The sequence below is a fragment of the Fukomys damarensis genome, unplaced genomic scaffold (assembly GCF_012274545.1).
Source record: "Fukomys damarensis isolate Sample0158 unplaced genomic scaffold, DMR_v1.0_HiC HiC_scaffold_1, whole genome shotgun sequence".
NCBI classification, from domain to species: Eukaryota; Metazoa; Chordata; class Mammalia; order Rodentia; family Bathyergidae; genus Fukomys; species Fukomys damarensis.
The window spans coordinates 38,787,086-38,811,278 of NW_022900913.1; the positions used below are offsets into that span (position 1 = coordinate 38,787,086).

The following is a 24,193-nucleotide window of genomic DNA, read 5'->3' on the forward strand; positions in this document are numbered from 1 at the left end:
TCTCAGAATTTCAAAACTTAGCCCACCCTATCAAAGAAAAATATGACTTTTCCAACTTGCAGGCTAAACTTTCTAAATCTGTGTAGGTAAGTGTAATGAACACAGTGAAACCAGAAAACCTAAGTAAAGGCATGGATTGACATAGAAAATTAGATAACTATAGAGAGAAAAAGAGAGAGAATGTAATATATAGTAAAGATTATGGTCATTTGCTTGTGATATTTTGTCATATTATATTTATATTAATTGAAATTAACCTTTTAGTAGAAGCAATTAAAACAGTTCTAATTATACATATAAACAATATTTAATTGCATAAAAGAAGGGTATATCTAATTATTTGAAAGTTTAATAAATCTCTGGTTACTTGGATGTTTTTTGCATGTCAGATATTCCAAGCTGTCATTAATTGAAGATGAAAACATCCCTTAATACCTTATCAAAATCAAGGCCAAATTCATGAAATTGTAATAGAAGAGAAAGAATTGACACTGAGCCAATTTCATTGTTGAGAGCATGGTTTTCTTGTGAAGTGATGAAATATTTCCAGACTGATTACAAGATCTGAAGGAAAAAATGTGTATTTTACCAGGAAATGTCTTTTCCTCTGGACAGAATTATTTAGTGTTTCTTTTAATGGAATATTAACAATCTCATTTTCCACTTCCTATTCCATTATAATTATGCCGCTACCAGTAATTTTTAAGTAAAACAAATTATCATGTTTTATTTTAGTGTGTGTTTAACTTAATTTCATTCAAGATACCACATTTTTATTGGGTAATTTTTAAATTAAGGGAAACAAGTGAAGGTATTAGGAAAAAGTGGAGATAAAGGAATGAATGCTTTTATCTAAGTTGTTCTGCTACTGAAAAGGAAATTATTCATGTATCCTGGGCCAGGGATTTAGCTCAGTGATGCCACCACCTGCTTCACAAGCACAAGGTCCAGAGTTTGATCTCCAGTACCAAAGAAAGAAAAGAAAATTAGCTCTTCTCACCTTGGCTTATGAGTAGATTTCCTGTGGCCTTACTCACTGAAATTTGTATTTATAATTCTCATTATGAATGGAAGAGTTTGAATACTATATGTAAAACTGTCAATTTTAAACATTTTGCAAATGATCTTGAAATCAATTGCTCTGAATTTTTGTATAAGCTAATGTTTGCCTTAATTATCCTTTTTTCTCTTTGCAAGGGCATTTTAAATCAGCACCAATTTCTTGAAGGCCCTAAGGGCATTGAAAATGCCCGCTTTGGCTCAGCAATTGCAGCTCTTTCAGATATCAATATGGATGGCTACAATGATGTGATCGTGGGCTCACCTTTAGAAAATCAGAATTCTGGAGCTGTGTACATTTACAATGGTGATCAGGGCACCATTCGCACAAAGTATTCCCAGGTAGTCAATGAGCTACACAATAATATATTTACATGTGAATATCATCATGGTCAAATTAGAGAGTATCATGTATATAATAGAATCCATCCCACTTATTGTATAAACATCATTTATTCACTCAGGAAATATGTAATGAGTCTTCATTACGTTCCAACAACTGTGGATGCTATAAAGAGTAGGAAAGACAGAATTCTGCTCTTCATATGCCCTATGTTCTAAGAGAAGAAACAAAAGGTGGGGGGGGAGCCTAGATAAATAGATAAAATGTTCCACTAGTAATAAATACTAAGGAATAAAAACAAGAAAATAAAGCTTGCATAGGGAGTAGCATTTCAAGGATGAGAGGTATCATCAGGTGTTTGGCTAAGAAAGACTCTCTGAGTAAACCTGCAGAAAGACTATACCACGCACTTTTTCACTATTTTGTGCTGGTTGTAATTTTGAATTAAAGATTAATGCTATGTTCAGATGAAAACATAGCTGCAAAGGTGATACAGAGATCAGATAAGATGTGATTTTCAAAAATCAATGGATTGTGGAGAATAAAGCATAATTGGAAAATGAAACAGAGAATATAATGAAATAATGTAGCAGTTGTCATTTTTCTAGTTGAGCCTTTGGGCACTATAATTTTTTTCATTGAATTTATTGGCACTTTTTAAGTATACAATACAGTTACATTTATCATTGGGATCTTGTACCTTTACATGGTATATCTTGGTTGTCATTTTTTTCCCCATACCCCTGCCTCCCCAATCCCCTATTTACAAAGACTTTATTTCCATTTTTTCCCTTTCTCATATTTTTTCTTTGGGCACTATAATTTTATGTCAAACTTGCTTTTTCAGAAAATCTTGGGCTCTGATCGAGCCTTTAGGAATCAACTCCAGTTCTTTGGGAGATCCTTGGATGGCTACGGAGATTTAAATGGGGATTCCATCACTGATGTGTCCGTTGGTGCTTATGGACAAGTGGTTCAACTCTGGTAAGTTTGTCAATGCCAGACATGAAATAGCTAGCCACAAAATGACTAGTTGTGCTGTTATTTAAAAATGCAACATGCATTATATAAGAGCATACGGCATTTATATATTATAGTTTATATAAAAGATAAAATGAGTTTTTTCTTGGAGATAAATACTGCATATAGAGGGTGAAGAAAACTTGATTCTAATGTTGATTCAAATGACATATATATATGAATCAAATTTTTCTTTTCTACGTGGTGAAAGATACAATGCATAGAAATGAAAAACCCTTGAAATGATATCCTGATATTTTTACATTTTATTCTCTTATTAACATCCTTATCTCACCTTACAACAAGGAAGCTTTATAAAAGAACACTGAAAATACTGAGCATTCAAATCACATAAGTAAAGTAAAATTTCATATGTGGTTAAAAGGTATATTTTAAAATTATTAGTCATAAACAAGAAGCCATTATTTAGGATTATCTGACTTCTCATTGACCTCTGTAGGAGTTGAAGAATGAGGGCGAAAGAAGGCATTCAGCAGCCTTGTGATTCAAAGTAAAAAAAATACGTGGATTGATGAGGGACTGGAATTAGAACAAAGTTGATTATGCAGTTAAAAGTCCCCATTCATTTGTTCATCTGTACTAAAAATGTGCTTTTAATGCCCAAATATATTAAAAGCAGAAAAACATATTTATTGATATTTTGTAATTTCTGAGTTTAACTATGCTATACAAATCTCCACATTATTTTTATTACAGAATGAAATTACTGTATTATGTGGTAACAGTAAAACCCATGGATAGTATTAGGACTATGAAAAGCAAGAAAATGTATTTGCTGAGTAAACTTAGTTTAAATCACATAAGAATAGCATGCCAAGAGTAAATGCAAAATGTGATATAACTATATGGCTTATTTTAAAATGATTTAATAGAAAATCATACCTCTCAGTGAGCATCTTGGTAGACTACATGGGTGGTAGCGTACATATTTATGAAATAACACTCCTTAATATAGCAATGTCCAAACCTTTCTCTTTGAATTTGACTTAAAAAAAAAGTGAAGATTCATGAAGTTAAATCAATATACTGAGATGACTAGTCAAGTCAGGCTAGTATGGTTTTGTGGCTACATTCCTGTGCAGTGCTTAGGCTGGCTTTACTGGGTAATTCCCTAAGAATTATTTTTTGAATAAATGTACAACATATGCAAATCAAAGACATCTCTCTTGAAATAAGTGCTCACTCTCAAAAAAAGAGTGCCTTAAAGAAAACATCCACTAAATAATTTTAGATTTATAAATTTGAGGACATTTTGCACTTGTTATTAAATGTTTTATGACTGCTTATTAAGAGGCCTGATAGATACATACTATCTATTGAAATAACTTTTCATTTGCCTGGCGTTCTTCAGGTGGTACCTGAAATTAAAAGGAAATGTTTTCTGTATCTTTCTGTGGCACTTTGCAAAACAAGGAAAGTACTAATTATGTTTTGCTCTTTTATAAAGACTTAAAGATACACACAGGGGGCTATGACGATGAAGTACAAATTCCAGTTATGCAGGATTTAAGCGACTGTGGGTTCTAATAGTTCCCTGGCTAGTAATCAGTAAACTGGTAAGACACCAAGCATCAGTGTCCTGGGCATTTTCACTGATGAAAAGGAGATAATAGGTGTTTTACCTACTTCATAGGAGTGTTATGAGGAGCAAATGAAGATATTGGTTTGCAAAGGGCTGCCCCAGGGTCCAAAATCTATGGCACCCTGCTGAGCTGGACTCATCAGTGTTTTACTGGCATCAAACTACTTGCCAACATTATGGCCATAAGCCATCTTTCAAAGGATTTCTATCAACCACTGAAGCATCAGGGAAAAAGCCATGACCACCCTCCACTGCTGTGCCACTTCCACTTTCCCACCTTCCTTTTCCCTTTTCTTCCTGGGAAGATAAAAATAATACTGCTTCCATCTGCCAAAACACACTAAAACCACACCTTACGGCCTCACTTGCAAACAGGCTGCAGATTTCCATCTGTGCTCCTGCTTATTTAATAAAAATGCTACATGCGGTCTGTGATGGTGATGCAGTCATAAACATGAAAGATGTTGTCTCTGCCTGCCATCTTAGTGCTTTCAAATAGAAAATACTGCCAAAGTGCTCAGATAGAGAGTGGAAAGAAAAATGTGTTAGTGCTGGTGCTAGGTGCTCTATGTAGTGGCCGTGTGTGGGCTCAGTAATAATATCCATGTGCCTGTTTTCATTTATGTCTTTCAGGTCACAAAGTATTGCTGAGGTGGCTGCAGAAGCTTCATTCAGTCCAGAAAAAATCATTTTGTTCAACAAGAATGCTCAGATAGTCCTCCAACTCTGCTTCAAGGCGAAGTTTAGACCTACTAGCCAAAACAATCAAGTGGGTGGGTAACCAGAAATAACCTGGACAGAGATAGGCTTGATTATAGTTTTAGCCCTGAATGCAACCTGTGTCTTGGTTTTACTTGCAGGCACTTAAATTACCACACATTTAATGTGCCTGAGAATGGTCCATTAAGCATGCAGTGTTTTTTAGATCTTTCTCTCTCATCTCTAGAGGTGACATTCTGCTGTAAAACATTGTAATCTCTGTGGCATAGTCATAGGCCCCCTCAAACTGTATCCTTTGAATTTCTCCTACTCACAGATACCTTAAATTCTTACACCAACTTCTCTGAACTGCTGCTGATTTTAAATAAGCATGCCACATACTGCCTGGGGCACGATGGGGGTAGGATGTGTTAAAGTATCAAATTCTGTTCCTGTTCTTGAGGAACTAGTGAACATGAAATAATGGAAAAGATGATATAATTCATGTTCATCATTTAAAGTTTTCTAAATAATCCAGAAAACTGAGTAAAAGCCACAAGTGTGTCCCCTGAAACAGAAGAACGAAAAACACTGTGGGCAAATGTCAGTAACAATCTTCCTATCTCTCCTGGACTGGTCAAGTCATATTTCATAACCTGGCTGAGGTCTCACATCTTCTTTCTTTAAAACTAATTAAGTTTATCGGTACATTTTAGTTATATGTAATGATCACATTCATCATAGAAAGTTTGTACCTGTACATGATATATCTTGATTTTTTTTTCTTCTTTGAAGTTTTATCCAGTAACTCTATCTCATCCTCATCCCTGTGCCCCAATTACCGGAGCAGTCTCTGTAGGCAGCATGCAACCTAACACTTGATCAGAAGCCACCTTTTCCCTCCTGCTGTTACTTCATGAGTTCCAAACCCCTTTCCATCAGATTTTGGCTTTAAACTTCAGAACCTGTAATTCCTACAAGGATTTAATTAAGCAGTAAATAAATAAAATAGCTTAAAGACTGAAAATATTCAGGTAAATTTGCCATGATTTATACCAAGAAATAAACAAGAACCTTAAGGAGAAGTCATATTCACATTTGGCTTAATTTCCTATTTTCCTCCTTTTATATCCACCTGAAACTTTTCCTTTCAAGTGTTCCTATATTGACCCATTTGGGAATAATAAACATCACAGACCTGCTTTAGAGCACACGTTCATTTGCGTAGACCTGATAGTTAAGTCAAAAAACACTGTTGTATAAACACTAAGTTACTGGTCTGCCTAAAACATTAAATTGGAAACTATATCACTTGGCAGGAATAGCTGCTACTCAGCTGCCTTGGCTCTGAAGCACGAATATGTCTTGTGTATCTTCCATATTTTGACTAGAGTTCATCTTTTCTGTCGCTGCATATTCAAAACTTCTACTTTCAGGGACTTTCCTTTCTACTGACTGGTTGCTAAGTGTCCCTGGGCTTTCTAACTATTGAGCACATCTTTCCTCCTGATATGATTCGCACAGATATGACCATCTGGCACTTTATTGCTTGGCAATAGTAATGTGGTAAGACGTGAATCCTGTCTTTACAACTTTGAAAAGTGAATCTGTAAAGCATAAGGTTTCTGCATATTTATTTATTGCATCAGGCCTGGTCTTAGTTACTTTCTCATGGCTGGAATACAACACCTGGCACCCACAATTTAGAGGAGGACAAGTTTCTTTTGGCTCACAGTTTGTAGAGTCTTCAGTCTAGAGTCAGGTGGTTCCAAGGCAGGGCATCACGACAAAGGGGCCTGGCAGAGGAGAAGGAGGTCATGGCATGCCTAAGGGAAACAGAGAAAGAGATAAGGGAAGAGGAAAGGAGACAGACCTTTCCAGGACACACACACACACACACACACACACACTCTCTCTCTCTCTCTCTCTCTCTCTCTCTCTCCAACCCAGGCTTCACTTCCCAACATCACATTCAGCTATAAATTCATCAGAGTCCTGATCTACTGATGAGTGCCACACCCCATGATCCAATCACCTCCCCAAATCTCCACCTATGAGAACATGGGGGACATCTAGATATAAACCATAACAGGTACCAACTCAAATTTAAAGTTAACATTAAACATTCATCTCTCTGTTTCGTAGATGAAGAACAGATTCAAAAAGGTGAAGTAAATCGCTCAATGTCACAAAGCCCATTGACTGTGGAATTAGGATTCAAACCAAGTCTGACTCAAACCTTGCTGAAATGTTGAATGTCTTTCCCTCTGGAAACATCTAAAATGTCCCAAGTGCTGTACATGTTCTTTTGAAGGGTCTCATTTAATCTTCTCAATAGTATGTGTACCCTTACAACAGCATAGAAACAGAAAAAACATAAACTTTTGTTTCAAAGGTACCAAATTTTTATTTCTGACCATGTTCCAGCTGTGTGAATTTAGATGAATCATTTTACATCTTTTATCCCAGTTAATTATCTGAAAAATATGATGACAGGGTCCCCTTTCCACATTTGCCATAAAGCTTGAATAAAATGCCATATGAGGATGTCTTCCACTGAATCCCTTCAGTAACTGTCTCTTCTTGTCTGTATCTCCATGTGCATGAGGGAGTGAGTAATTTGCCTGTTTTATGGAGTGTATTTCCTTGTGACAAGTACAGTTTTCTGTCCTCTGTTCCAACTCACATTTCTCTGTATCACACTTCTTTGGATCTAGAGTCACCTAAATCATACCAGAGCAAGAATGTCAAACACCATATGGGGCTATCCTTGGTTTATAATCCACCAGTGTGAATTCTATTTCTATATTTTCTTAAAGTCAGTGACTTTGTCCAGTAAAATGCAACAAAGTAAGGGGGCTCTTTCTTTACAAGGTCATTTGTAATAATATTTCTTTATGATTTTTGTCATAGCCATTATGTATAACATCACACTTGATGCAGACAGATATTCATCCAGAGTAACCTCTAGGGGGTTATTTCAAGAAAATAATGAGAGAAACCTCCAGAAGAATATGGTGCTAAATGCAGAAAACAAATGTACTCAGTACAAGATTCACGTACAGGTGAGGCATCAGGGTCCTCTCTTTTCACCCCATTCTTCTTAAAAAATAGTGAGTGCTTGTACTGTATACCTAAAATGTAACAATAAACTCAATGAGAAAAAAAAAGAATAATGAATGCTGAAAGTCTAAAGTGGACACTATGTATTAGAAAGTTCTTGCCCTTCTAATTAATGTCTTTCTTATCTAATTCCTTGAACAGGGAGCATATTTCCTTTATGCTAAAACTTACATCATATTATATAAGTTAGTGTCATTAAATTTTATCAGGGATTGTAACTAAAAGAGCTAAAAATACTATTCTTAAGGAAATTGAAAACCCAATGCTTTCTTACATGTTTAATAGGGTGAACTTTAAATTAATAGTGGATTCTATTTTGAGATTTTTCCCATGGAGGAAATTTTTATTCTTTTTAAGCTACTGCAAATGGTAATTTCAATTGTTGTTTCCTCCGTTGCTTTAACATAAGGGAGTAATGGTGAATTATAGGGCAAAAATTATTTATTTTAATCTTATGCCACAATCACCACAGTTCTCAGGGATTTTGAGAATCTTCCAAATAGGAAAAAAGTTTCTCAGGTGAAATTTTCCAACAGGACATTTATTTTATAAGTTTTAGGAAATATTTGCCCTTAGCAACCACATATAAATATTTCAAAGTGTAATTTAATCAGGAAACTGATTTAAAAAGAACTGCTTAAGTATGTTCTTAAATTTCTCAGAGGCTAAGGTACACAAATGTTGCTAACAAAACATTTATAAAATCTGTATTTTGAGTTCCCCCTGCCAGAAATTTGGGCTTAAAGGAACAAAGAAACATGCAGGTTAAAAGGATACTACAGATATTCATGATGTAGATGGATGGTACAGAGATCACACTTCAAAAATGAAGAGTTGGAAAAATATCAATTGAATGGTTAGATGAATTAAACCCAGTTGTTATTTAATTAAAGGTTTCTTGTGTGTGTAGGACTGGATTGTTTGTTGTTGTTGTTATTATTGTTGTTGTAAGTCCCAAATATAAAGATTATTTGAAAAAAAAAAAAGCTAGCTTCATTCTTTTCTGTCCTGGGCCCACTGATAGATCAAATTGCACTTGTAATCTATCGTGAAGGATACAGGACAGTGTAGCTTGTCCTGTAAATTCTTATTCGCTATTTGCCATCAACACATTAAGTACACCCAATATGTCAAGCCCTCAGCCAGCTGAGGAGGCATTTCCCTGCAGCCAGGAAACTTGTAGTCAGCCCTGCCAAAGATTTAGGAGTAGATCCTGCCAGGGAATGGACTCAGTGATCAATGAAGATACTACTTCTCAGGAAGAGCAAATTCAATTTTTTAGAACTTTTCCCATTTGTACTGTAGATGCTATTTCTTCCTAACAAGAACTGACAAGAGATCTGTAAGATGATTGCTAGATGAATCCTACAACCCTGTTTTGACTTTTTTATGCTTTTCATTGAACAAAAAGCCTCAAAATTGGAGGGAGACCATGTCTCCTGAAATGCTGGGAATCCTCTACCCACTATACAGATGCAAAGTGAAGAAGTTGCACTTGTGTGTGCATAGGGCTGTGTTTATTTGTTGTGAAATGATAAACACATCATCTTCATGTGCAATGCAGGAGCAGTGCAAACCCACAATCATCCTTTCTATGTTGGGGAGGTTGGGGAGCCTGACTTAGGACACAGGAATCACTTTTGTCCTGACAAGAAAGGGTGTGTTCTTGTCCCTTGTGTGATAGCCAACCCTAGGCACTTTCCCTTCGGGTCACAGTGAGGCCTTCCAAGGGACACCTAAGAACTCTGAAGTCTTGGCGATAGGAATTGCAAGAGCATAGCCAAGGACCCCAAGGCCTGGGTACTTGCACAAGTGGTTTTTGATGATTAAAATTGAACAGATGATCTAAATGCTTATAATTACTTGTGTATAAATAATGAGATTATTGATGAGCTCCACTAAGAACCACTGCTTGGGATTTTTATTAGAACCAAGTCTCTTTAGGTTACTAAGTAGTTCAGAGGATAACAGCAGAATCAAGACAGAAAAGAGTGATCATGCAAAACAAGTATAGTCTATATAATGGTGCAATACTGTGTTCTTAATTATAACCACATCTTTGGTTGTTTCCTTGCTTCCTTGTTGTGCCTTAACCACAAACTGACTTGGGATGTGTGTGTGTGTGTGTGTGTGTGTGTGTTTAGAAACCCTCCGATGTTGTGAACTCTTTGGATCTGCGTGTGGACATCAGTCTGGAAAACCCTGGCACTAGCCCTGCACTTGAAGCCTATTCTGACACTGTCACAGTCTTCAGCGTAAGTGTTTCTTGCCCTTCCTGCATTTAGATTGGCTTACAAAGTCTCAGTCACTTCAATAGTGTTTACTTAGAACATAGGATATAGCCTTAAATGTCTTAATTTTTAAAATGAAATCGTGTGTAAGGCTCACTAACTTATTAATTCCATGAAGGTAGGAGTTTTTGTCTTTCTTGGTCACTGCTCTATTTCTAGCCCCTAGAGCTGAAGAAATAAATTTTTAAATGAGGTAAGTTATGCTCACTACTTTAAAATATTGCCAGTTCTTCCTAGTTCTGTGTATTATTACCTGTGCATCACATCCACTCTAATCCCGCTCCCCTAAACAAGACAATATTTTGAATTTTGCATCTGTCATTGCTTTCCTTGATGGTTTTGCTAAACACATACATATTCTTAGACATTGTTTGGTTTTTCCATTGTTGTGAGCTTTATGTAAATGGAATAACACTATATGCATTCTTCTATAAAGTGCTTTATAAACCCAGAAAAAATATTTGATTATTTTTCTTCCTTTTTTTTTTTTTTTTTGTAGATCCCTTTCTACAAAGACTGTGGTGGTGATGGAATTTGCATCTCTGATCTGGTTCTAGATGTCCAACAGCTACCAGCTACTCAGTACGTTCAAATGTGAAGCTTAAAGTGAAATGCAGAAGTAAAAGTAATGCTACATTATCTCCTTCAAATGGATGTTTATGGAGATCTTTTTCCTATAAAAGAAATGCTAATAATACTAAAGACCTTTAAAAACTAGTAAAAAAAAAATATAAAATTATTGGTATTTGATAGTTCTTTACCCTGAAATGTAATTAAAAGCAGGGAAGAAGAAAATCCCACAGCATTTATTTATTTTTCAGTTCCATTTTAAAATGAAGATAACTTTTATTAGTAAGCAATTTTTCAATATTCCAAATAGAAACAAGTTATTTCTTAAACGAATGGGTTTTTAAATACTGGTCCTTATTTTGCTTTTTTCTCCTTTTCACTTTTAACAGAGAACAGTCCTTTATTGTCAGCAACCAAAATAAAAGGTTAACGTTTTCAGTAACACTGAAAAACAAAGGAGAAAGTGCATACAATGCTGCAATTGTTGCTAATTTTTCAGAAAACTTGTTTTTTGCATCATTCTCCATGCCGGTATGTGACAGCACTCTGAGAATATCACTGTTGTGTTTCCTACTTGCTATCAATTACTGTAAAACTTAAATTCAACCCTCCAGGTCCTCTAAATTGTCTGACGCGCCTTAATCTGGCTGTGATTAGGCCTAACTCGTGGCTTCCAACTAGTGAAGCCCCTCAGAACATGGTCCAGCTATATATCTGTACCAATACTGCAAAGCTCGGGTCACTTTTTCCTTTACTCTGAGACTTGGCCTCCTAGCCAGACACTCCTATGCCTCTTCCTGAGCCATCTGTGCAGCGAGGCTGCTGTGGTGTGGCACAGATGTGGTGCACTTGCTCTGAGCCATTCAAGCCCCAGCTCAGGCTGAGCTTTGCAACCGCAGGTCTCGCTGCTGCCAAGATGATGCATTCCAGCAAAGCCAGGCAATCAAACTGACCTGATAACTAAACCAGAAGTGACCTTGACCACGAGGGCTCTTTGCCCCCCCCCAACCCTCAATCCGGGGGCCGGGGGGAGAAAAGGAGGAAAAGCCATTTTCCAAGTGAGCTACTTCGTTCAAGGATTAAATAAATGGTTTCTTTTCATTTATAGATAATGTGAGTTCTATATATTTAGAGTTCTACCTCTATCTTGACCTTAGTGAGTAAAATGTCCTGTGCCAGTGACAACTTCTTTTTTTAAAGAATAAAGAACTGAGAAAAACTAAGAAAAATATTCTTCAAGTTCTGTGAAATACAAAGGCTAAAATGATTTTTTTGCTTCTCTTGAAAATATATATTTCAAAACTATTAAGAGAAATATATATACTAAAGATTTCTGCTTATTTCATTAAAGCTATTTGTGCTTCTGAAATATGAGAACTATGATTTCCTTTAGGAGAAGAAATCCAATTTTTAATCAGTTCTTTGGCTTGTCCAGTGAATGTTTAAAGTTAGCCATAAAAATAGTATGTTAGCTTGGAGAGTACAAGATTTTCAAGGCTTTGGGAACAATAAGCTAATTCACTGTGAAATAATCTTACTGTAAATGTCACTTTACATTTATCAGTGTGTGTATATCTACCCATGTGTTTTATGCTAATTGATTATTATTTCTTTGGTCTTGTTCAGGTTGATGGAACAGAAGTAACATGCCAGGTTGATTCATCTCAGAAGTCTGTTAGCTGCGATGTAGGCTATCCTGCTTTAAACAGTAAACAACAGGTACAAATTGCACGTCACCCTAACATACACGCTAGCCATGTTTCAGCACTCACATTAATTTACTAATATAATATCTTCTAGTTTAGGTATCACCACTTTATAGGAGTCATAAAATAACCAGCTGCGTACTTAGAGGAAGTTTCATAATAACTCAATTATTTTCTCTGAAATTAATAATAAAGCTTTGTTTTCCTACATGAAGTTCATACACAAAAGTACACAGAACCTGGAAACTTCTTTTTGTCTTAGCATGCTGACCAACATTGACCACAGTATTTCCACAGAGTAACAAAGGTCATCTGTTAATTAATCCCTGCTATAGAAGTTTCATATCAGCACAAAGCTTTACAGTTCAAACAAGGATATGTGGCTGGACCACTTCCAGTTGTCAGCTGAAATTTAAGCTTTCCTACTTTTAAAGGAGGCATACTAGAGTGAAGTAGACAAATAGAGATAGTCTACAAATTTGAAAGCTCAAGGAAACTAAAATTCAGAACAAGGTTGGATTGAGTTTGCTTTTAGGAGGACTATTTTTCTTTCATCACAGGTTGATGAATTTTAACTTCATATATAGGTGACTTTCATGCTTAACTTCGACTTCAATCTTCAAAACCTTCAGAATCAGGCATCTTTCAGTGTCCAAGCTTTTAGGTAAGACATAATGAAGTCATTAAGGATGATCTGGGGCTTTTATAATATTTTATGTTAAGTAATTTCCCAATGTTTGTTTCAATAGTGAAAGTGAGGAGGCGAATAAAGCAGATAATTCAGTCAACCTCAAAATTCCTCTACTGTATGATGCTGAAATTCATTTAACCAGGTAAGTGAAGCCCATTATAGTTGGGTAGCCTATTACTACTGACACCACACTGGTTTATAGCTTATTCAGTCTTAACTAAAGAATATGTCTTCCCCTTGCCAACCTAAACAGAAGTCCACAGACAGATCAGTGCCTAGGAAAACCTTGAGTGATTCTTTAGGTTTGTTGATTAAAAGCAGCATTGAAAGGCAGAAGAAAAATACTTTTCTACTGAACACAGGGAAACTCCCCTGAGGCCCTTGGAAAGGCTGCAAAACTTCCCAGCAAGTTGAAACAGACTCAAGGGCCCTATAGCTGTTACCCTTATCTTCTCCCTTCCTACTAGGCACATAAGATGTCAAACAATGTCTCCATCTCTGGACAGTGAAACCCCCAACACCCTGCTTTGAACATGGGAAGTCTACAGTTAATATTGAATAGAGTCACACATTGCATAATCAGATACAAAAAGTAGGTCAGGTCTGAGAGGAAAATCTCTGACATATCAGGTTAGAGCTTTCTTCCATCCAGGACGAAATGGGGGATTTTCCAGAGGAATTCATCCATGAAAAACTGCTTTATTTAAAATTATATAAAAAATAAAATTATATATATGAAAAGATGCTTTATTTATATCAGCTACTTTGAATTGTTCCTAGGAATAAGTGTCTTGGGAATTGGGTAGCGTACAAATCCCACAGGCGCTAATAGGTCAGTAGCAGCTTAATCCTCAGAAGCGAGGCTGGTTCATGGCACAGTTACAGCCCGGCACAGCTAAGCAGGTGCACAGGCCACTGGGCATGCCCGCCTCCAAGCACCCAGGCTGCTTCCCGGTGCGGGTGAATGGCCCAGAAAAACATGCAGTCGTGTTTTCTTTAAAAGCCTTGTGACAACTAGCTTCTCTCACTCCTACTTCATCATCCCAGACCCTAAAAGCATGACTTATGTAGATCATCCAATAAATCACTAAGCAAAAACAAAAAGAAAACTATGTCATCCCGTCTGGGGCTTGAGACACATGAGCAAAGAAGAAAAGAATGTTTCTGTGTCAAGTGAGTGGCCAGTGCACAAGTGGAAACAAAGTACAGCGCAAGCCACCCGCCCCTGAAAAATTAATCAGTAACTGCAGATTCCAAAGGGCTCTCCCTTGCTAAGAATTGGAAATGACTGCAGGCACAAAGATAGGTATTACTGCACTACCTAAATATTCCCCTTCCTCACCTATGTTAATTCTTTCTCTCCTAAATTCTTTTGTTAACGCAGCCCTTTTGTCATTCCACTCTACCATCATGGCCAATTTTTTCCCAGAAATCGTAACACAAAACAAACAGAAAATCGAAATGGGACTTCACTTTTACTTACTGACATCTTAGCTATATGTTTTTGAAATGGTAATTTGGATTCCAATGCACACCAATGTTTTCTTAAAGCATATATTTAAAAGTTTAATATAGAGAATGATGAAGAAAAAGCTGAAATGCCTCCTTATCCTACATATGAATAATTTTCCAGATTTTTTTTCTTTGAAAGAAAAACACTAAATGTACACTTTAGGTAGAAAATTCAGACATTACAGAAAGATGCACAATGAAAAATGAAGTCATCTCTTCCCTCTTCCCTGGCGATACTCCCCATAGGTGACGAATGTGACTATTTGAGAATGTTTTTTCAGACCTATGGTGGATCTAACTAATATGGAACATGCACGTATATGCTTGCACATAATTGTGTGCCAACTTTTCGTTTACCCAGAAGGAACAATAAAATACTCTTCTATATTTTGCTTTTTATGTGATCTTAGAGAAATTTTCATATAAAATCAAACATATCTAGCTTATTTTATTCCTGGATGTTTTATGGCCACTCTGATATTAATATGTTGTTGCTTTACATTTCCATCTTGTTTGTTTAGCCATCACAAGCAATGGCACAAAAAAACATTTTTAACAAACATTTTTTTCAAACTTTTAAGAAAAGCCCTACCCAATGACTGAACATCTCTGTTAGCCACCCACTTTGATACTATATAAATGTGCACCTATATTAGAGGAATATGATAGTGGAAATAGTGAAGGTAGCATTATTGTAGTAACTGGATTCCCTCTGAGCATAGCTAACTACTGCCACTATTATGTATATATTAAACACACCACAGTGTTACTTAAGTAACTGAGGGAAAACTTACGTAATGAGTGGAAAATCATCAGACCTCTTTATAATGCAAAAAGCAGAATATTATCCATTTAGAAATTGTCCCTGCTTAGGGACCAACACAAACACATTCTGTAAGGAAAAAAAAAATCCGTGCACACATTGCCAGAATGCCTGTTTCAAATCCTAGTCAATTTTCCCAGTAAATTGTCCATAGAGAATAAATGGATAGGGTATGCATAGTACTTGTTAGACTCTTTCTGCTGCCAACTGCTCTCCACAACCCTAAACCAAAAGAAGGTGCCCTGGTTGTAATGCAGCCTGACAGCCCCCCAGCTGAGTGAGAAAGTGGGAGATGGCCAGTTTCATTCCAGTCTGAGTAGTGCTGTGGCATTTCCTTTAGAAGAAACATCACTGTGCTTGCAGATGTTAGCTGGAAATCCCAAGCAAGGCGGTCGAGATCAGTCGGATGCCTTTAGGTCTAGTCTAATAAAATTTGTGGGTCGTCTATCTTAAAGGTGGCTCCACTAGTGGTATAAACAAATTTGAATAACTCAAATTCAGAGCCAAAGCACTGAAGTTGATTTGGAATTAGAAATGACTAGGAAGAAGGTTTAATAAGATAAATGTATGTCATGTTTCACAGGCATCTAGTAATGAATAATGTAGGCACTAAAACCTAATACCACATCATTGTATTTCACCCATATCAAGTGGGAAAGCACTGGCTTGTGAATCCATTCATCCAATCAACAAGTACTGAGTGTCCACTGTATTAAAATCCCAGTTAATGTAGCAATCTCGGGAACAGTTCCATCGTCAGTTCCAAAGTAATGCTTTTGTGCTTATTTTAGAAATTTGACAACTCACAAACATATAACATACAGAATCTCTGCAGAAAGACCATGAAAGAATATGTGTGGAATTTATTTTAGTTTTAAAAATATAAACTGGACCATAAAAACATAAAAAAATCCTTTGGTTTCATCTAGTGCTTTTTAAGATTTTCACTATTATAACTTTAATAGTACATATATATACATGGGTTTCAAAGTGATAATTCAGTACGTGTATACCATCTATGATAAAGCCAGGGGTAGTTGGTTTTTTCATCTACTTAATTTAAAAAATTTCATTGGCAAAAGGTAATTATACATGTTGATGGGGTACAATGTATTTCAGTATAATATGTTATGCATACTGACCATATGAGGGTAATTTGCATTTCTTTGTCTTTATCGTTACTTTAACTTTGGAAATGTTAAACTCCTCTAATTTTTCACAAAATACATAATATGTGATTGTGAGCTATTGTCACCTCCTTATGCTATAAAACACTAGAATTTACTACTTCTGTGTAATTGTTTTCTTACCCTTTATGCAGCCTCCTCCTATCTTCCCTCCCACCATCTTTCCCAGCTTCTGATCAGACACAAAAAGACAAATACGTCGTGTTCTCTCTCCTATGAGGAAGCTAAAAAAATCTTAATGTAGAATAATCATTTTGTGCTTTTGTAACTAAAAGTAAACTGTTTTACTTGTCATAAAAGCTAGAAAATAGTTAAGTAAAAGAAATATTAAACTTTAAAAACAATAGCAAAACTAAAAACATTGACTTTACAAATATTCAACAGATCCACCAACATAAATTTTTATGAAGTTTCTTTGGATGAGAATGTTCCCTCTATTGTGCACAGTTTTGAAGATATTGGTCCAAAATTCATCTTCTCTCTTAAGGTTAGTAAGTCTGTTGTAAGGATGGCAAACTAGGAACAATGGCAGAAAAAAAAAATGAGTCCCGGGAAGAGAAGAAGAAAATGAAATGAAGTCAAAATATATCAGTGTTCTCAGACTTGAGCATGTATTGAAATCATTAGGAGGGTTTGTTAAAACACAGATGCTAGGTTTCATCCCTGGAGTGATTCAGAGGGTCTGGAATGGGCCTAAAAATGTGTATTTCTATAAAGTTTCCACGTGATACTCATGTTACTAGCCTAGGAGCTATTTGAGAATCAGTGGGAAACATCATAAATAAGTAAACAACAGGGGTTGGCACTTAGTTCTGTGTCCTGGACTAGGTAATATTGAAAAAAAAAAAAATATATATATATACTATATGTGCTTGGGGTTGAACCCAAGTAATATTGAAAAAAAAATATATATATATATATATACTATATGTGCTTGGGGTTGAACCCAGACAGGGCCTTGCACATGCTAGGCAGGTACTCAGCCACTGAGCTACACTACAGTCCCAGTATCTAAAAATATCTTTGAGTCAAATTCTAACATCCATGAGTAATTGTTAATCTAAAAACAGTAATCAGTTATGTAAAGAGAAATCTAGTTATAAAAAATGACTATTTCATAATATAATGATATTATATTAACTTTAGAAAATAAAAAAGAATTCATCCATCACCCTGAGTCAGGACGATTTTTTAAAATCCATTTCCTACTAGTCTATTTCCTGGCTACAACCTGCACTTATGTGATTTTTAAAAATATAAAAGAATCTTAATTTGTTTTCCAGATACTGGAATTTATAAAATATGAATGGTATTCAGTAGCCACATTCTTTAGTAAGACACTTAATCAATTCATAGTAAAAATAAAATAAAGCTTTATATTTATAGAATATGTAAGAAACATCAAGTGCTTTTATGCTATTTAATTGCTAGGCCGGTTATGAGGGTGGAATTATTATTATTCCTTGTGTTATTGTTTAAAAACTTTAACAGCCAGTAGATCCTAAGCACTGTCCACCAGTGAGGACAGCTAATGTACCAGCACAGACCTACCAAATTTCTGACTACTGAGATTGTACAAATGAGAAAATGAAAGCAGAGAGAAAGTTCTTTCCCAAGCCATTTGTCTGACCAGTTGCACTTTATAGTTGCCTCTCATCAACATGGGGGTTACTGGTCATTTTCCTTGTATCACGTGCACTGCATAGTGATTCTAGAACATTTTCTTCGCAACACAGGTAACGACAGGACTTGTTCCAGTAAGCATGGCATCTGTAATCATCCACATTCCTCAGTACACTAAAGAAAAGAACCCACTCATGTACCTGACCGAGGTACACATGGACCAGGTAAGAATAACAAAACAGCCTATAAAAATGTACATTTTCTTGGGGTGATTGATTCTGACATTTTATAAATGAAAAACAGAAGATAATTCTTATGCACCCCAGGTACCAATTAACTAGCATTTAATTTCATATTAGAAGCAAGATATTATTTTTTTAAAAGAATGTCTGAGTCTAGGTATTTATAGACATAAATCTATTTATAGATTTATAATTTTTAATCTATAAATCTATTTATAGATTCTCAAATCCCTCCTCTGGTCAGGTGAAAATTGAACTTTACCAGGTCCTTATTAGGTGAGAAGATTGGGAAGTGAGAGTTTGAATCCACCTGAGTGCACAGTAGGTCTACACACTGCAGTGGTAACTGGTGTTCGAGCACCCAGCCTGGAGTTTCACCCAGTAACATTCAGCCCTGCCTGTTCATTGTAATCGCCTGGGTTTCATTTTAAAGAATGATGCCTTGAAAAATTAAGTCAGAATTCCTGAAGATAAGTCCTTTCCCATCAACACTTTTCTTTAAAGCTCTCCAGTGGTTCTACCCAGGCTAAGAAGGACTTCTTTCCTCAAACCCCTTGCAACTGGCTCACCTTTAGTCTAGCACTGAGCTCATCTTTCAGTAGTTTTCTTCCTGTAGCATGCATGGAAGATGGTAGGAAATCAAAAGCCTAAACCGTTCCACAGAAAACAACCCCACACTCACAGTGTATTTGCATTGCAAACTGGTCTTATCACATGTGGGCTTTGTGGTAGGCCATTTTACATTCTTACCAGAAAAAAAAAAAAACCCTGAGCCTTGATACATTCATAAAGAAAAGAAAATATTCAAAAGTTCACAGTTCTAGGGATTCGAAAGCATCATTTCTGCTCTAGTGAGACCTCAAGGTGGATGGTAGAAGCCAATGAACAGAGAGGGAGAGAAAGGGGAGGAAGGAGGAGGGAAGACGGAGAGGAAAGAGAAGAAAGAGACAATGACCAAATCAGAAACTAGAGAGGGCTGCAGTGCCACTGTCTCTTCTAAGGACACACTCCCAGTTAACCTGCAGACCTCCCACTAGGCTCCAACTGTTAGAGGTCCATTCCCTCTCAACGCTGCCATCCTGAGGATCCAACTTCCAGTGAACCTTGTGTCACAAACCACATTTAAGCCATGAGTCTATAAAACCTAGCCATTTAACAAGTCACATTAGAGGATTTGAACACAATGGTTCATTTTAGTGATCACAAGAGTTTGGCTAGATCAGGGCTGTGGAAAGAAACCTAACAGCCCTTCCCTCCCCTCCCATGACAGGTGACAGTTAGATTTCCTAACTTGAGGAAGGACACCACTGGAACGTTTTGCTTCCAAATCGGATTTTGTGTTCTTCTTTTTAGGCTGGTGACATCAGTTGTCAAGCAGAAATAAATCCACTGAAACTGGGTCAGACATCTTCCTCTGTATCTTTCAAGAGTGAAAACTTCCGGTACCTAAAAGAATTGGTGAGAACAGGTTAACAACTGAAGTTTCTTTCAGCAGCTTAGGGTTTATTTTACCTGAAATCAAGGAACTTTTCTCCAACCAGCTGGTATCAAAGAGTTTTGTCATTTTTTTTTTTTTTTTTGCTTTTGATGACTTCTATGAATTAAGATTTAGAAAATACATTCTCAAGTCTAGGTTATTGGAATTATTACTTACGCTATTACAAATTAAGTGTCCAGAGTTTATGTTATCAAAAGGATACATGTGAAATAATGATGTCTCTGTGTTGTGTACTTTAAAAATACAGCTGAGGACTGGGATTCAGTTCAGTGGCACCGCACCTACCTCATAGGCACAAGGTCCTGAGTTCCTTCGCTGTGAAGGAACTGGGCATCTTCCTTCAAGTAATCACTGATGACTTTTTTGTAACTGTTAAATATGCTACCCTCGTCTATCTTTTAATATTTTATTATCTCGTATTTGTGAGCTATGCCCTTTTGAGAAAAACATTAGTCTAGCATTTTAGCATGGTGTGTGGCATATATTCTAGGCACATATTAAGTATTCAGGTAAGTAAACATTTAGTAAATAATAAACCCAAAATTATCCACAGCTTTCCCTTATCAAAACTACTGAATGATATTTTCCTGTTTTAATCATTTCATTGCAATTGTTTGGTTTTGCGAAGGATGGGAGAGAAGCAGGAAAATAGAATAAAACTGTGTTTCTTTTAATGGCATTAATGCCCTTGGAGATATATGTATGCTGTTGCATAAGGGGCCCATGCTATCTTTTGTCCTGGTGATGGGCCAATATCACATGCTTTTTCAAAATACACTTTATTTTTAAGGCAAGTTTAGGTTCACAGCAAAATTAAACGGACTTGTTACAATTTCCCACATAGCCTCTCTCCTCACATAATTCCATTCTCCTCCACTGTCAGAGTCCTGAGCCAGAGAGGGACAGTTGTTACAGTGTGCACTGACACCAATGTATCACGGTCAACTAACTCCTACCTTAAGGTTTACTTGGGCATTGTAAAAATACACACTATAAATTCTGACAGATGTATAATGACATGTGTTGACAATTGTAGTATCATAAAAAGCGGTTTTACTGCTCCTCAAATTCTGTGCTCTCCCTGTTCATCTCTCCCTCCCCAAACTCCTGATAACCACTATTCTTTTACATTAACTTTTTTTTTTTTAATCTAAGACATTCATCTTTATGGTTAGGTTTAATGATTAAATTGCAATAATTTTTGTTAATATCCAATGATATACCTAACTAGTACATTGTTGATAAGGTGAGTTACTGTGTTTTGTTATTACTGTTTTTAGTAGTGCTATAAACACACTTGTATATTTGCTTCACATACTTCAGGTTTTTTTCCTGAAGTTGTCTATACAGAGAAGAAATTCTCTGGGGGAAAGTGTGCAATTTTTGCATTTTGTGACACAGTACCAAAATCCCTTGGAAAGGGGTTACAAGTACAAGTAGTTCATGAGATTGACTATTTCCCTAGATCCTTCCCACCGCTGGCCTTTATTTATCGTCATAAAATTTTAGCATTTATTTTCTACACGCACACTAATCCTCTGTTGTTTTACTATTGTCTCCAACCTGAAAGGACTGCAGAACTGCTTCCTGCAGTAATGTCACCTGCTGGTTCAAAGACCTTGACATAAAAGGAGAATACTTCATTAATGTGTCTACCAGAATTTGGAATAGGACTTTTGCTGCAGTAAGTAACAGTTTCATTTATCGGGTTCACCAGTGACAAGGAAACATAAGCCTTCACTGTCAAAGAGTTTGTACCCTTTGACAAAATAACATTCTGGTTGGTGTTGGTGGTGCCCACACAACCCAGAGCAGTTTAATGGTAGAAGGTAGTGTGCTGCCATCACTCTTCCGGGCACGCCTGATCTGACCGTGCCTCAGAATCACTCGAGAGCTCATGAAAACGTCTGTTTCTTAAGGACTCTGTGCCAGCCTTCAATATCTGCAGGAATGGTGTCCAAGTCACCTCTGCTACCCTTGGCTGCAAATGGCATCCGCTTTGTCTCCCCACCAGCACCTCACATTTCCCTCTTCCAGGTCTCTACCACATCCCCATCAAGATGGACGCGTCTCTTGGTCTCTGCTTGAACTCTCAGTTAATTGTTGGATGGATCTCAAACTACTCAGGAGATAAATCCAGCCAAAGGATTCATCTTCCTATTTAGTGACAACCCTCTACTCTCTTGCATTACCTTTCCTCCAATAAAAACACAGTCAGCACACAACTTTTAAGTCATTTCAATCCCCATGAAAAATTTGAAGAAAGTGCTAACTAATGTCAGTGTTGCTTTTCTGATGGGCAGGTGTGTGGCTACTGTAGCAATATTTTGGGATAGATTTGGGTAGCCAGTATTTCAGTGTAGTGTGAAAAATATGCGTATGGACAGGCCTCCTTAAATTTGATGCCTTAGTGACTAGCTATTCCTTTTGCCAACCTTGGCTTTGATTGAAGCGGCAAAATATAAATTAGTCTGAAACCTCTTGAGAGAGTGTGTGGTTTTCACTTTCTTTCTTTTAAATAAACAAATCAGTTACCAAGGTGCTTTAAAACAAATTCTACTCCCCTTTTTTCATCACTTTATGACTTTTCCAATAATCACCATTCCTTGCTATGGAATTTTATGCAAGATTAGAGGACTGGGATTCTTTGTAACTTTTTCCTGAAACCAAAACATGGGCAATATTCTTTTATAAAGATGCAATTTTTTGAAAAGGGGGTGGTGAAAGGTTGGGGGAAAAATACAGATTTGGAGAAGTGAGGAAATGAGACATTTACTTTTCTGTTTTGCTTGTTTTTTCTTCTTGTTAGTTGCATTTGTTTCCAGGCCTTCAAAAGTAAAGTCCTTTAAGGCGGAATGCCTACTGTCCACTGTTCCACCTTCCTAGCTGCAGCAGCTTGGTGCTCAGTTTTACCAGTTTGTTTTTGGATCTTTGGATTTGAGGAAAAAGTGTTTTTGTAGGAAACTTTGCCAAATGGGAAGGAAAACTGACTTTTGCACATCAAAATACAATGCCGCCAGCTCTGTAGAAAGCATTTGGGTTTTTTTGAGTTTGCTTAAAGCTACACTATTTTAACTGTAAGACATTTTAAAAGGACATTTCCAGCAGTTTTCAGAAGCAGCAGTTTCATTTCTAGGAGCAAACATATAGTATATTACTTATCCTTTTCAACATGCTTATATTGGTTTAACAGAAAACATCTGAGAGTCACTGAAGGTCAGGTCTTGAACGTCTTCCTTCTTTGAGAAAGGTCATATGTTTATCCTCACTTTGTTTTCAGCTATTTTAACAGCAAAATAGATGTTTGTGAGCTGGCCTGGGAGATCCAGTCTGAAACATTTACCTCATTTCCTTTATTAGAGCCCAGTGATGTCTGCCTCCTCCTGCCACCCTTTTTCTGTTGCTGTGCAAGTCAACTTAACATCCCAAGTGATTTTATCATAAAGCCTTCAAGTAGTTTTTATCACAAAGCCTTCCAAATGGGATGGCTGCATTTGTAAGAAGCCCTTGTGAATGCTAGCGGCTGTGCTACTTGGCCTTGCTACGTGTGTGGTTTGCTGACCTCTGCCTGTTAAACCTGGAGGATATTGTGTATCTGTAGGAAGGGCCTGCTTTCGAAGTGCAGATATATCAGGGTTGTGATACATCTTTCAGTTATAGGAACTAGGAAAAAACTAGCATTCACTTATGTGCTTCTTTCTTTTTTTAAAAAAGCTGAAACCATTATTGATAGTCTTAATGTTTCCCACATAATATACATTTAAGGAACCAAACACGAGGGTTAACTTCTGATGATGCAATCTTCCATCTTGAGAAAATTAAGAGTAAGCAGTGATTCAGCCAGTGAAGGAAAAAAATTGCTCTCTTTTTGGAAATATATTCTCTTTCTGGCTCCCAGATACAGCTTAACAAATGACTTCACAGAGTATGTTGAATCTTGAGCCCTAGTAACCGGAAAAACTGAGTCCTAGTAGCCAGAGCACATGAAAACAGCTCTAAAATCAGAGACAGTAAGCATGAGACCCACTATGTTCTCTACAACCACAGAGAAGTAAATACATCGATAATGTTTCCATTGAAAAAATATTCTTTTTCTGTAAATAGGTTGAAGAATATATGTAAAGACATTTTCATATTAGATTACACGTAACATTAACGTAAAATATATGACCTTTCTATAGGGGTGTATATATATACATATAT

General features: G+C 36.5%; 1 protein-coding gene across 1 annotated transcript in view; it reads left to right on the forward strand.

Moving 5' to 3' along the window:
- Positions 1–24,193, forward strand: part of Itga2 (integrin subunit alpha 2) — a 90,125-nt gene that overhangs the window by 61,499 nt on the left and 4,433 nt on the right. The window contains exons 14-27 of the mRNA XM_010644017.2: positions 1,198–1,401; positions 2,250–2,386; positions 4,659–4,798; positions 7,638–7,789; positions 9,992–10,102; positions 10,638–10,720; positions 11,098–11,239; positions 12,335–12,427; positions 13,002–13,078; positions 13,164–13,247; positions 17,012–17,114; positions 18,364–18,474; positions 19,846–19,950; positions 21,561–21,674. Coding sequence (XP_010642319.1) covers positions 1,198–1,401; positions 2,250–2,386; positions 4,659–4,798; positions 7,638–7,789; positions 9,992–10,102; positions 10,638–10,720; positions 11,098–11,239; positions 12,335–12,427; positions 13,002–13,078; positions 13,164–13,247; positions 17,012–17,114; positions 18,364–18,474; positions 19,846–19,950; positions 21,561–21,674 — 1,656 coding nt within the window. The remainder of the gene's footprint in view (positions 1–1,197; positions 1,402–2,249; positions 2,387–4,658; positions 4,799–7,637; positions 7,790–9,991; positions 10,103–10,637; positions 10,721–11,097; positions 11,240–12,334; positions 12,428–13,001; positions 13,079–13,163; positions 13,248–17,011; positions 17,115–18,363; positions 18,475–19,845; positions 19,951–21,560; positions 21,675–24,193) is intronic.